Source organism: Gymnogyps californianus, chromosome 2 (assembly GCF_018139145.2).
Source record: "Gymnogyps californianus isolate 813 chromosome 2, ASM1813914v2, whole genome shotgun sequence".
Taxonomy (NCBI): Eukaryota; Metazoa; Chordata; class Aves; order Accipitriformes; family Cathartidae; genus Gymnogyps; species Gymnogyps californianus.
The window spans coordinates 129,194,722-129,208,110 of record NC_059472.1 but is presented as its reverse complement, the minus strand read 5'-3'; the positions used below and the strand labels follow the sequence as shown (position 1 = coordinate 129,208,110).

At 44.0% G+C, this 13,389-nt stretch overlaps 1 protein-coding gene across 1 annotated transcript in view; it reads left to right on the top strand.

Moving 5' to 3' along the window:
* Positions 1 to 11,726, top strand: part of WIPF3 (WAS/WASL interacting protein family member 3) — a 37,043-nt gene extending 25,317 nt beyond the window's left edge. The window contains exons 3-8 of the mRNA XM_050891163.1: positions 4,275 to 4,407; positions 5,056 to 5,184; positions 6,770 to 7,561; positions 9,150 to 9,296; positions 9,960 to 10,061; positions 10,957 to 11,726. Coding sequence (XP_050747120.1) covers positions 4,275 to 4,407; positions 5,056 to 5,184; positions 6,770 to 7,561; positions 9,150 to 9,296; positions 9,960 to 10,061; positions 10,957 to 10,997 — 1,344 coding nt within the window. The 3' untranslated portion in view covers positions 10,998 to 11,726. The remainder of the gene's footprint in view (positions 1 to 4,274; positions 4,408 to 5,055; positions 5,185 to 6,769; positions 7,562 to 9,149; positions 9,297 to 9,959; positions 10,062 to 10,956) is intronic.
* Positions 11,727 to 13,389: the final 1,663 nt, after the last annotated feature.

The window sequence follows — 13,389 nt, the reverse complement described above, 5'->3', positions numbered from 1 at the left end:
GTCTTGCAAGATGTGAAGTGACTTTCCGAAGGTGATGCAAGTATCACAGCAGTAATGTGCCCAGAAATGGAGCTCATTGCCATGGATTTCAGTCCTTTTTCCTTAAAAAAGTCTCTCAGCTGTTAATTTGTCTGATACAACCCAGTTTAGGGTGTCAAGATTGTGATTATTCAGGGCGGAACCTTGCGTGGTCCATATATACGGTGTAAACAGGGTTGTTCTCCTAAACAAAATGATTCACTGTCACAGAACTCGTAACTGGAAGAAACTGTTACAAACCACTGGCTACCTCCCCACTGCAAGGTATTGCACGTCAGCAAGTAGCTCTGTATGGGGCCCGATGACTTGTGCTTCACAAAAAGCACTTCTGCCAGAGAGGATCCGGCCTTGATCTGAAAACCAAGAAATCAATAGTCTGCTGCCGTCCGCAGCCCTTTGCTGCGGGGAATGGTCAGTCTCGCTGCTTCCATACTTGCTGCTTTCTAATTGAAGCTTGTCTGGCTGTGTCTTACATTAATTCACCAAATACCTGTGTCTGCTGCCTGAGTCCTCACCATCATTTCCTTGTAAAGCTTTGTGTGTTGTGCAGGCAGACCACCCTTCAGATAGACTTCAGGGCTGACGGACCAGACCGAGCTGCTGAAGTCTGAACTCTTTCCTCCAGCTTTTTGAATACCGCTTTGGCTCTTTCCTGTGCATCTTCAGGTTTTCAACATAATTTTAAAGATCTGGAGACCAGAACTAAACTTTTAATTCCATTTTTGCTCACATTATTTTTTTCTGAAAGGATAAAATATATCAGAGGAGTGTGCTATCCCTCCTTGCCACAGCACTGTGCTAGGAGGTCAGGCACACTCGCTCATGCAGGCTCACTGCTGGAGCCCGCTGCGAGGTTCAGGCTTGTGGCACTCTGGATGCAGGCTTTCATTTCAGAGGTATGGCCAGAACTTTTCATCCGGTCATTTTCAGTTTTACATTTGACATTCATATATTATGCACCTTCTTTTTTTTCTTTTTTTTTTTCCCTTCCTCCCCCGCGCCTCCCCCCCCCCCCCCCCCCCCAGCAGTAGGGGAGCATGTTTTGGTTTCTTGCTCTTTTCAAATGGCCTCAAGTTGCAGTGATTTGGATCTCTCTGTATAACCGTGCTGTCGTCATTAATTTCTCTGCCAGTCTAAGTTATCACCTGCAAATTTTGAAATGTTTATTTCCATCATTGATAATTTACACACTGGAACATCACTCTAAATATTGTGATTCAATGGTATTTTCCTGTTCACAGGTACTTTGGAGACCTGTCAGGTAGCCCAAACATTGATCCTATACCTTACTGAGTGGCATAGCTGAGGGTGTAATTTAGGATACTGAAGACAGAAGTACTGGAATTTGGTGAGATGAAGAGGGAATAGTTCTCTTATATTCAGGCTATTTACACGTGTGGTTTGTTCCGTTCTGTTTCCAAGTATGTATTGAATGTGCCATTCTTTGTGTCTGAAATAGTAGCAGAATAACCTAGTTGTTACTAAGGTAATGAGAACCCACCGTTCCCTTACCAATTCATGTAAATAAAGTATGGAATTTAATTTCACTCTGTGTTACCTGAGGCAGCTCTGGCATCTGATAAAACAAATGATCTTCACGTTCTTCTCCGCTTCCCTTCTGATTTTCATTGAAAGATTGAGATGTTTCTCTTTTTGTAAATAAATGAGGCTGCCCTGCAGATGGCGGGGTAGAAAGTAGCCTAAGAATTACATCTTCTGTCTTGCAGCTGTTTTTCCTCTGTGACTCAAAATATATTTGTCTTCCTGCTGAAATGCTTCTATTGCATGTGATCGGGATTGAAGATTTGACACCTATAAGAGTTCTTCTTTTTATTTTTCTCTTGATACACAACTTACACATTTAGTATCTGTTCTTGTGCTATGGATTGCAGGCATAGCATGCGTGTGAATCCCAGATTAATTTCTTAATCAAAGGAAGGAAGGTTACTTTCTGATTGTGTGTCAAAAAGCAATATGGTAAAAACACGAATTTGCAAACGCAGGACACCAGTAGATGAGCGGGTGAGATACTTACCTGGTGAAATGATTCTTGACAAGCATTGTCACCGGCCTTGGGAGTGCAGGCAGCAAACAAGAAATCCAGAGGAGCTCTGACCGCTGTGCGACCAGGCAACACTACACCCCAGACCATCTTGACTTTGTAATGGAAAAAGAGAATCCGTATCAAGCTACTCCACAGCTAAACAATCACCCGAGTCCACCAGGCTGGGCATGGAAGATTGTATCTCTTATGTACATGAGGAGGAAGAAGAAACAGCTGGGGCATGGGATGGAGTTGTGCTTGAAGTAAGGGGATCTATTGTAAGAGAAAGGCAGCTTGTTACGCTGCATTATGGGCCTGCAGAGGAGTGTTCCTCCTTTTTTATGCTACAAATTGTGAACAAATTAATATCTTAGCCATGTTAAAGTGATACCAAGTCATGGGTCACTTGCAAATGTAAGTTGCCACAAGTGGGGTATTTTAGCCTAATAGTTATTTGGATATCAAGACTTTATATTCCAATAGCCTACCTGCTCAGAGAAGTAGATCGGGGAGATGAAGTGGACAGCTGGCATAATATACGGACACTTGAACCCGGAAACAAAAAGACAGCTGCTGGATCTAATTTTAAACATAGGTCTTGATCAGATCCCTCTAGATCCTGGTTGTCCTGCTACAGCAAAGTCATTAGTGGGAGTAGAGAGGCGTGAAGTAGAAGATACTGGTAAAAAGCTTTTGTGAGAAGGGGAATCACCCTTGTTCCAGTTATGGTATTTCCATTTTTCACAGTAAGTATTGTCAGCTTATAGAAAATGTGAGTGGAAATAGTTTCTGGCTTGTGCATGGTCTAACGCTGCTTACACAGGCAGCTTTTCTGGATTGTCTTAATGGGCAGTGGGACTCGCTGTCCTGAAAGCACAAGAGCAGGCAGCGCTGTTTCAAATTAGGAAACGATGTAACAGAGTGGGTTTTTTCCTAATATTTTAAAATAATATATGGTTACAGTATCAGTCACAAGATTATAATTCTGCCTTTTTACATCAGGTGTCAGGAATGCAGCGGGCATTAGCAGCGATCTGGAGTGCCATCTAGTGGGGCTCTGCAAATCTAGCTTGCTTTTTCTTTTAGCAAGTACAAAAATCACCAGTAACGTAGTACCAGTATAATTCTTCATTTTGGATTAGCAAGTTAGACGTTTTATTAATTCAGCAGCTGGTTAAGTATTTTCAAGTTTCTGGTTTGCTTTCAGAATGCTATTACCAAGTTGTTTTTTTTGTTTTAAAGTGTGACAGTATTGTTCTTCTTTATTATTACTATGATGCTAAAATTAAAGGCTATGGAAACATTTCTGGTATTCGTTCTCTTTAGGAAGTTAGCTAACCTACGGGAATTTGCAGTAGCTGTGGATACATGCGGCACATTGCTCCTCTGACGTGAAGATTCCCCTCTGTTAGACCACTCTGTTAACCACATGATAGGTTTAGAAATAACAGCTTTTGCTGGTTTATATCTGCTTCCGGAAAGCAAAATGTCCAAACTTCTTACAGATTTTTTTTTTTCTTTTAAATAGCAGGAAACTTGATGAAATAAGAATAAAGAATAAAAATATTTTTTTGTTTTATTACAAAACTTTAAACTACAACCTGACTTTACATTTACGGACCTTGATTAGGCTAGAAAAGTTACTAAAATACAATTACATTCTTCTAAAGACAGTCTACTTAAACTGGTGTAAATCTCCAGTACAGTCTAAATTAGTTAATATGATCACATTCAAATATAAGTGCAGTATGCATTTATCCATCTTTTTTCCTAAGGCAAAGTGGATAAAACATAAAAAGATGTTTATTCTAAGGTGGCATATAAAATCTTTGTTGTAAAGCATTGTAAATAGCATGAAAAGAGCTAACGAGAGAGGCAGTCAGAGCTGGAGTTGTGGGGCAGAGACCATAAATGGCCAAGCAAGAGGTCACATTTCATTTAAGCATGCCCCCTAATTTCCTTTCAACAGTATTAGCACAACTAGTATTAGATTTGTGTTATATTTAAACTTTCAGCTTTCCTGCCTCCTATACAACTGAATGCTGTTCTTGTTGATTCGACTCAAAGGCTTTGAAATGACAGCTGCCGAGGATGGTTTATTGCAAATCTTCTATCCCATGTTTGCTTATGTGTCCTTTCTAAGCATGTATTTTTTTCTGTACCTCCCATCTAATGCTCTTATTGTCAACAGGCAAGTTCAGAGATACCAAAATTGCGAAAGGAAGACCAAAAAGCACGAAATGCGCTCTTAGCTGATATCCAGCAGGGAACTCGCTTAAGAAAAGTGACTCAAATCAATGACCGCAGTGCACCACAGATTGAAAGTAAGTACGTGCTCCTGAGTAAGGTCCCTGGGGGAGCTTTGCTGAAGCCTCGGTTGTGGAGGTCAGCTGGACAGTTTTCAAATTGAAGGGCAGGTTTGAAGTTCAGCAAAGGTCTGCATCTTCATATGGCTTTAGGGTGCGGAGAGAGGACACTTTCTAAACGTGCATCCTGCTCTAAGATTAATAGCTATTAACAGTTCATAGTAAGTCTGTAACTGGATATCACCTTAATAGGCATTCCTTGTCCAAAAAAAATCACGAATGATGAAACCCTTGAGAGTTTCTCAATAAAACAATTGTTTAAGTGGGAATTGTTGGCTCTGGCAGAAGAATCGTTCTTTACCAGATAAAAAGAACAAAAAATGCCAAAAAATTCTGGAAGCATAAATTTAATGTTGTCTAACACAACTTCTTGTTGGTGTCATTATTGATGTGAGATTCAGAAGCACCAGAGGGTGCTGTGCTCCAAGATATGGGTCAGAGAGTAATGGTAGTTTACTGTATTGGCAGTAACTTTCCTTGTTAAGCCTGCTTAAAGAGGGAAAAGTCTGGCCTTGGCTGTGTTTGTTGGTGCCAAGTCTTAGCAGTCTGAGGGCAAGGATGAAATGACTTTCTGATATACCCTGGTTTTTTGGTTCTTTTTAACAGAACCCAAAGGAACTAACAGAGATGGAGTTAATCCAGCCGTTAATAAAGGCGGCTCTCAGCAGCCTCTGGGAGGCTTATTTGCTGGTGGCTTTCCTGTTCTCAGACCAGCAGGCCAGAGGGACGTGCCAGGTAAGGGCTTCATTTGTATGAAAGAATAGCTGGGGGGAACTGTGATTTGAGATAAAAGTACTTTGGGGTTAGCTTTTGTGATTGATTTTGATTGGGTTTTTTCTGAACCCTTAGTTTGTCACGTGACCCCGGCGGGCTCAATTAATAATGTGCTTGAAATCATCTTTCTAGATCTCAGGTGCCTTATTCCTTAAAATGTAAATAATTGGCGCTCTCGCCACTGGGTAGGGAAGAGATTGAATAGATTGTACAGTTTTAATGGAAACTTTTTACATGAGTTTAATGAAAACTTTTAATTGTGCCTTGAATAGTATTGAAATCTGAGCTTGTCCACTTCAGCAGAAATGGCAAAGAAGTCGTATTTCCTTCCCTCCATTAGCATGTATTTCTGTGGTATTACAGGCTTAATGTGTGTTACTTTAAAGATTCATATTTAAGATTTTTGCCCTCCGGATTTTATAAAGTACAGCTTTGATCCAGCAAGGTAATTTATTGACCTGAAAAAGGAGGTTATTGTTGCTTCACAAAGACAGGAGGAAGGCATGTGTGGGAGGCCTGCTGCTGCTTTCAGCTCAAGGAGTGCCAGCATCAATGAGGAGTGACTTTTAGAGTCACAGCAACGACCTCTGGTGCTGTTGGGCAGCTGGTGCCTGCTCAGGCAGCACAGAGCAAAGTAGGCATTTGCAGGGAGAGACAGAACTTGGCTCTACCTGCAGGTTTGGTTTTCTTCCTGGAGGGCAAGCCCAACATGCGCGGCACTGCTTGTGACTGGGCTTCCTCACATAGCTTCAGCGGCAGTAGCTACTTTGAGTTGTCCTTAAAACTATGACCATGCCTATCAGACTATGTGAATATAGACTGAGATGTCTTTTTTTGACATCTTGCTTTGTGAAAAATCCTTGACATTTACTCAGGAAAATACATTTTGTAAGGTCAAGAGTCTTTGGGCATTTGCTGTTGAAAAGGAAACATTTGAACCCATGCCTTCTAGAAAGCCTTTGAGGCACTACTTTTAAGAACTTGGCTTTTATCCATGGGATAGAGATTTATGTTACGTTTGTGTGAATTTTTTAATCTTAAGAAAGTACTTAACTTCAAGGATGCACGCTGATGCATGTCAATCTACTTGTGTTCTTTGAGGCCTTTTCACTAGGACTCTCAATTCCTCCAAACAGATGGCTCATCCATGTCCAGCGAGCTGTACTAGGCAGACGAAGCTGGCATGAAGGACCCCAGGCCTCTGCAGAAAAGCACCTTCTCCTTAAACTGTTTCATTTTGCAGAAACTGAGGAACAGGGAGGGGAGCAGGGTCCCTCAGCAGGTCATCATATAACTAAGCAGAGTCCCTGGTGCCCACTGGAATACATCACCTCCTTAAGCAGAGTCCCTGGTGCCCACAGGAATACATCACCTCCTAAGCCCCGTTATAGCAGGGGCAGCCTGTTGGATACGAGATGTTTTGGCAGAGTTTATCACTCAGAGTAACCACTGTGGAGGGGAAGATGAAGAGCTCACTCTTTGCACTGTTTCGTCTGATGAGTGGGAACGAAATCCTGATGTGTAACGTGTGATACCTGTTTTTCAGCTGGGAGGCCTGGGCAGCTTCCTGGAGTCCGAGCCGCAGCTCCCAAGACCTCCGCCCCACCGAACAGCAGCACTGCCAAGGCGAGCAGTAACTCCTCGCATCCAGCCGAAGGCCCAAGGGCAGCTGTCCCACCAGAGCCTCCCAGCACCTCCCGAGCCGGAGCTGGAGCCGGAGCAGGAGCCGGAGCAGGCCCGGGGCGACCCAGCCTGCCCGCCCCTCCTCCACCGCCTCCTGCTTCCAGCAAACCTTCCCTCACTTTCCCTCCTCCTCCCGCTCTCCCCCCTCCAGCCGAGCGCCCTCCCAAGGGGGTGTCCCCCAGCGCTGCTCCTCCGCCCTTGCTCCCTCCTCTTCAGGCTGACAAACCCACAAAGTTTCAAGCAGGCGCTTCACACGCGCCCCCACCGCCCCCTCCTCCTCCTCCTCCTCCTCCCCCCCTGCCCCTGGTTCCCCCTTGCGGGTTTCCGGGCAGGACAACAGATGTCTCTGCTGCTGCTTCCTCCCCATCTGAAGGAAGGGATTGTCCACCTCCCACACCGCCCCCCCCACCTCCTCCTCCGCCACACACCCACTCCGTGACCTCAAACAGGCTCTCCTTGCCACCCTCCCCAGCCTTTAACAGTGCTGTCAGCAGTGCTGACGTGCCCCCTCCGCTGCCCCCCAAGTCTCCCCACCTGCTGTCGCAGTTCCATAAGCCCAGCAGTATTCAGTCGCTGCCGCTTCCTCCCACCCCCGGCCTCCCTCAGCCCGTGGCGGTGGCGGAGACCAGGAAGAAGAGACCCGGCCGAGGCGCAGGTGAGAGCGGCACGTTCGAAGGAAGGAGGCTTTTTTCTCCCTTTGCCTAGCGGGGGAAATTGCACTGGTGGCTGGAGAGCTTGGAGGGTGGGGATGAAGAGCACACGTAGCAGGAGGGTGAGGTCCATCGCGTGGGAGGAATACCTGTAGGTTGCACGGCGTGTAATGAGCATGCGAGACGTCAGGCTCTTCTTAGCACTGGGCATGCATGCCATATAGTTTAATCTGTGATTCCTGGATGCAACAGGCTGATCAGTGAAAGCAGCGTTTTAGGACCGCTGGGCTGCTTCTTGCTTTTGTGTTGGCATTGGTGGGGTCTCCAGCAGTGCAATGACTGGGCTCAGGAGTGGTCTCCTAACAGCCTCAGGTAGGGCAGTAGAGTATACACCACCGTGTCTGCCAGATCTGCAGCTGCTCAAGTGCCAGCCTACCCATGACATCCCTCTACTGCTGTACCCATGCAGTCTGGAGCGATATTGGCGATGGCTGGGAAACGTTACAGGAGAGAATAAAACAAAGATGGGGCAGCTACAGCCATAGATAAGCAAAGGCAAACATGGATGCAGCCCTCTGCTTTTCAACAAAGAGGGGCAGCCAGTGCCTCCCGTGATCAAGGTGGTAGGGCCAAAGGTTTCTCTGACTACTTGGGAAGCGGGGATATTGGCTAGTGTTCCCTTGAGCAGATGGCAGAAGGACCAAAAGTCTGATAAAATCAGACTTCTCTGATATGATGAAGATAAAAAAAATTAGCCTAGATCTGTGTGGGTTTGAGAAATGGAGACAGCTACTTAATAAGGAACATCTGAAGAGAATGTTCTGTACCCTGTATTTTAGCAGCCACATGTCGAGAGAAAGATTACTGGTTCCCTTTGACAGCCATGGGAAAGGCCGTGTAAGTACCACAGATCAGGTGCTTCGTGATGGTGATTAATGCTGCTCAGGAACTGTCGGATGAACTGTTATTTTTTTGAGATGCCTGTTTCTCATGGTGGTTCAACTTTTGAGGTTTCCATAGAATTAGCCTGCCTTTCTCTTGATTATCTAGGGGGAGAAGCAGTTTTAAGAGGCTGCTAACTTGGAGGCCTTGGGCTCCCTCCCCCTTACACCGTTCCTGTGGTAGGTCTGCCCAGATGTAAACTTTGATGGCTCTTGCAACTCCTCAGTGAAACGCACAAGAATAATGCTAATTCCACTGCATAGCTGCCAAAGTGTCAGGAAATTATTTCCTCATAGAGACACCATCCAGTGTGGTTGGTTTTTTATTTTTTTTCTTAAAGACACTGCTTGTTCTTGTGAAAGTGGACGGATAGTCTTCCCCTCCAGACTGGGACAAAACCATACTACAGTATGTCAGACCTTCCCTAGAACTAGAAATAGCAAGCCCCAGCCAACTCCACTAGTGACTTAAATTTAATACTTAATGCTATAAATCCATGGTCAGGCCTGACAAACAGCAGCTATGAAGCTGGGTAAGTTTGCCCCAACTATTGCATTCCTTCAACACTCCCTCCACTTTTGTGCAAAGCTTACTGTCGGGTTTGTTAAGTCATGATGATGTTTGTGTGCTGGTCTGCTGCTTCTTTTTAAGGAACCGGTGCTGGGAAGCTAGTCACACCTCCACAGCCACCAGCAAGATCACCAACAACTGAACTTACGAGCAAGTCTGGAGTCTCAGCCTGGGCTACAGCTCATGACCCCTACCCACCACTTAGAAATGGAAATATGCACATCATTGGTAATATCATCTAAATTAGATCTCTTCGCCTTAGTTAATCATTTTAGTACAAAAGCCTGTGTGTGTCTCAGACCTCAAAAACTCATTCGAGACTTTCTCATGGCATTAACAGAGTAGTATAACTAGACCCATTAGAAACATTTTTGTACAATGTTATACAATGAGAGAAAATTAAGGCTTTTTCACAAAGGTTTTGAATCATCCAGTAGACAAGAAAAGCATGCACTACCTGCAAAATTATTTACGATTGTGAAAAGTTGCTGTACTGTGCTTGTATTACTATTCTTAAAACCACTTCATGGACATCTAGTAGCTTCAATCCTATAGAGCAAAGACTGCTAAGAATTATTTTTGTGGTGTCTGATGAATTGGCCATTCATTCTTGCTTATAGCTAAATGGCTTGAAAACCACCTAGGAATACCTCTATTACCACAATATCATCAATGCAGAAAACTGGAACGGCAGCCAAAAGCTTAACTTCAGTTAGTAGCAGGCAGTGTTTGCAATTAAGCCAGAAAACTTGGATGGCTCACAGAAGTACTCATCAAGATTGTTTATATGGAAAACGAGTCAGCATTTTTAATTGAAATTACTTGTGGCAATTTTTTATTTTAAGTATCTCTCCAACAGTAACTAATGTTTATTTCCCTGAAACTTCCCAGATGACTTTGAATCTAAATTTACTTTTCATTCTGTGGAAGATTTCCCCCCACCTGATGAATTCAAGCCATTTCAGAAAATATATCCCAGCAAGATAGCTAGAGGTAAGTGTGTAATCATGAGAAGGTCGATAATTATCCAATAGCATTAATAACAGGGAGTGAAAATAAAGAACAGAAACCATCATTAATGTGAAGAGCTGGGCAGCTGGCATAGGCACAGAGAGGAATGGAATTTGTTACAGTGGTAACAGGGACCAAAGATATAATGAAAAGCACTTAATTAATTACTTTAAAGTCTCAGTAGCTAAAAATAAAATGATGTGGCTTGACATGCAGTCTGTGTTCTTTAGATCGTTGAATTTGCAGAGCCCTTGATGTTAAAAACAGTGGTGTCACATAAACAGACTTAGGCAGCTACTGAGTTGGGTTTTTTGTTCATGAACTTGTGAAATCACAAAAGAAAGGTGACTTGATCCATGTCTTCCATCATGTGTTTTGATTTAAATCCTATGCATGGTGTTCTACACACCTGAATAACAAAGGGACTTAGTACCTGAACCTTGCTTTTCCCCACCCCACCCTTAACTTAGAACATTGGTATCAGGTCACTGTCCTAAGAGCAGAAGTTCACTGAAAACTGATAGTTGAAGGTGCTGAAAGATCTCATGCCCATATTCTGTTTTTCATAAACCCCAGTCTTTTCTGTATTATTAGATCAACTATTTATCTCCAACTTTACTTTTTTTGTTTGTTTGTTTGTTTGCATGCCAAGGTACTTTGCATGACTTTTCATAGCAGCCTCAGTCAGTCTAAATTGTCTGCTGTATGATCTGATCAAAGACATTTTACTGAAGGGCTACAGAGCATGAGCAATATATATGTATCTGTTCAAGGGTAGGAGATAAATGCAGCATCCCTGCTGTAGAACTGCGTCCAAAATACATCTCCAAAAAATGTATCTATCTCCTCTGATTAAACCTGTCCTATCTATTTACAGATCCCTCTAAAAATCCTCCATTAAGAACACATGTGAGATGAGAAGAGTCTTCTGATGCTCTCTGGATTAGTATTAAAAAAGGAAAACATCAAGACAATATATAAAACAAAAGGGGTCCCCATTACAGTGATAGAAATTATATTTGAATTGCAAGTGCTGCAATGTTAACATTTCTATAAACTGGAAAAGCGATGTAAATGATACTTTTTGAACTGGCCTGCATACTAGAGGAATGTTAGTACAGGCTTTTAAATTATTGTATATAGGTGGATATTTTTTAAGCAAAGCAGCATAAAATTTAAATTCTTTGTAGTTTTGAAACAGTTCTCATTCTTATCATGCTGACAGATGTTACCTCGGAATACTTTTTGCATTACATGCCTGTAGTTCATTTTTCCCCTTCCATCATAATTTTTAAGTATTTGGGAAATTCTCCAGTTATTATTCAGACATTTTTCAATGAACTATCAGAAACTAACGTGCTACCTTTAGTCTCTCTGTATGTTTCTTCACTTCTTCTATTCTGCCTATCCTCAGATTGCAGCAGAATGTCACTTTCATGAACAGATGGGCCCACAATCCTTTTCTCATCAAGCATGAAGAGGAAAGAGATGACAAGGAGCTGTGGCTGCTGTTGAGCCTACCTCCTATTGATTACAGATCCTTATAGGATAGTGTCTGAAGAAGCCCAGCTGGGTAGGGTGGTCATGGACTTGACAAAGAAGACAGAACTTTTCCAAACTGGAGGAAAAGAAAGGTGTTCTACTGTAAGCAAAAAAAAAAAAAAAAAAAAAGGTGTATGTGAATACACATGCCATAAAGTATGTATGTAAGGGCACGTGTCCTATTCCTGCTGGCAAAGTGGATATTTACCATTTGTGTGACAGACTGTCTTTACCCAGCAATGAGGAGGCCTTTGGATGAGAGGTCCAACATCTACATTTTAAACAAGCAACTAGAGCTACTATTGTTCACCCATAGCAGCAGTGAGGATTCATTGTCCAAAATACACCACATGGAACAAGCAGTCCCCAAAGTGGTTGTTTCCTTGAATAGAGCTGGCTGAAAAAAGTAACAACCTAGCAGCAGACAAGACTTGAGCTTCTGCTTTTAATATGCAGCCTGGGGTAAGGTCTTTGCATCACAGATGTTCAGCTCTGGTCATAAGATGTCTATTTCCAGCAAGAATTACCCTTACTTTTGTGCATTTCATTGCATTAATAGGAGTGTTGCCAGCAGGGTGAGGGAGGTGATCCTTCCCCTCTGCTCAGCACTGGTGAGGCCACACCTGGAGTACTGTGTCCAGTTCTAGGCTCCCAGTACAAGGGAGACATGGACATACTGGAGAGAGTCCTACAAAGGTCCACTAAGATGATGAAGAGACTGGAGCATCTCTCCTGTGAGGAAAGGGTGAGAGAGCTGGGACTGTTCAGCATAGAAAAGAGAAGGCTCAGAGGGGATCTTATCAATGTGTATAAATAGCTGAAGGGAGGGTACAAAGGTGGAGCCAGGCTCTTTTCAGTGGTACCCAGTGGCAGGACCAGAGGCAATGGGCACCAACTGAAACACAGGAGGCTCTGTCTGAACGTCAAGAAACACTTTTTGACTGTGGGGGTGACTGAGCACTGGCACAGGTTGCCCAGGGATGTTGTGGAGTTTCACTCCTTAGAGGTATTAAAAAGCCATCTGGACATGGTCCTGGGCAACTGGCTTGAGGTGGCCCTGCTTGAGCAGGGGGGTTGGACCAGATGGCCTCCAGCCATCCCTTCCAACCTCAACCACTCTTTGATTCCCCTTCTTACAGCTTTCCTGGGTTCCTGCACTTGGGTCACAACCACCCCGTGCAACGCTGCAGGCTTGGGGAAGAGTGGCTGGAAAGCTGCCTGGCAGAAAAGGACCTGGGGGTGTTGGTTGACAGCCAGCTGGATATGAGCCAGGAGTGTGCCCAGGTGGCCAAGAAGGCCAATAGCATCCTGGCTTGTATCAGAAATAGTGTGGCCAGCAGGACTAGGGAAGTGATCGTCCCCCTGTACTCAGCACCAGTGAGACTGCACCTCGAATAACGTGTTCAGTTGTGGGCCCCTCACTACAAGAAAGAGATTGCGGTGCTGGAGTGTGTCCAAAGGGCAACGAAGCTGGTGAAGGGTCTAGAGAACAAGTCCCATGAGGAGCGGCTGAGGGAACTGGGGTTGTTTAGCCTGGAGAAAAGGAGGCTGAGGGGAGACCTTGCCACTCTCTACAACTACCTGTAAGGAGGTTGTAGCGAGGTGGGTGTTGGTCTCTTTTCCCAAGTAACAAGCGATAGGACAAGAGGAAACGGCCTCAAATTGCACCAGGGGAGGTTTAGATTGGATATTGGGAAAAATTTCTTCACCGAAAGGGTTGTCAAGCATTGGCACAGGCTGCTCAGGGAAGTGGCTGAGTCACCATGCC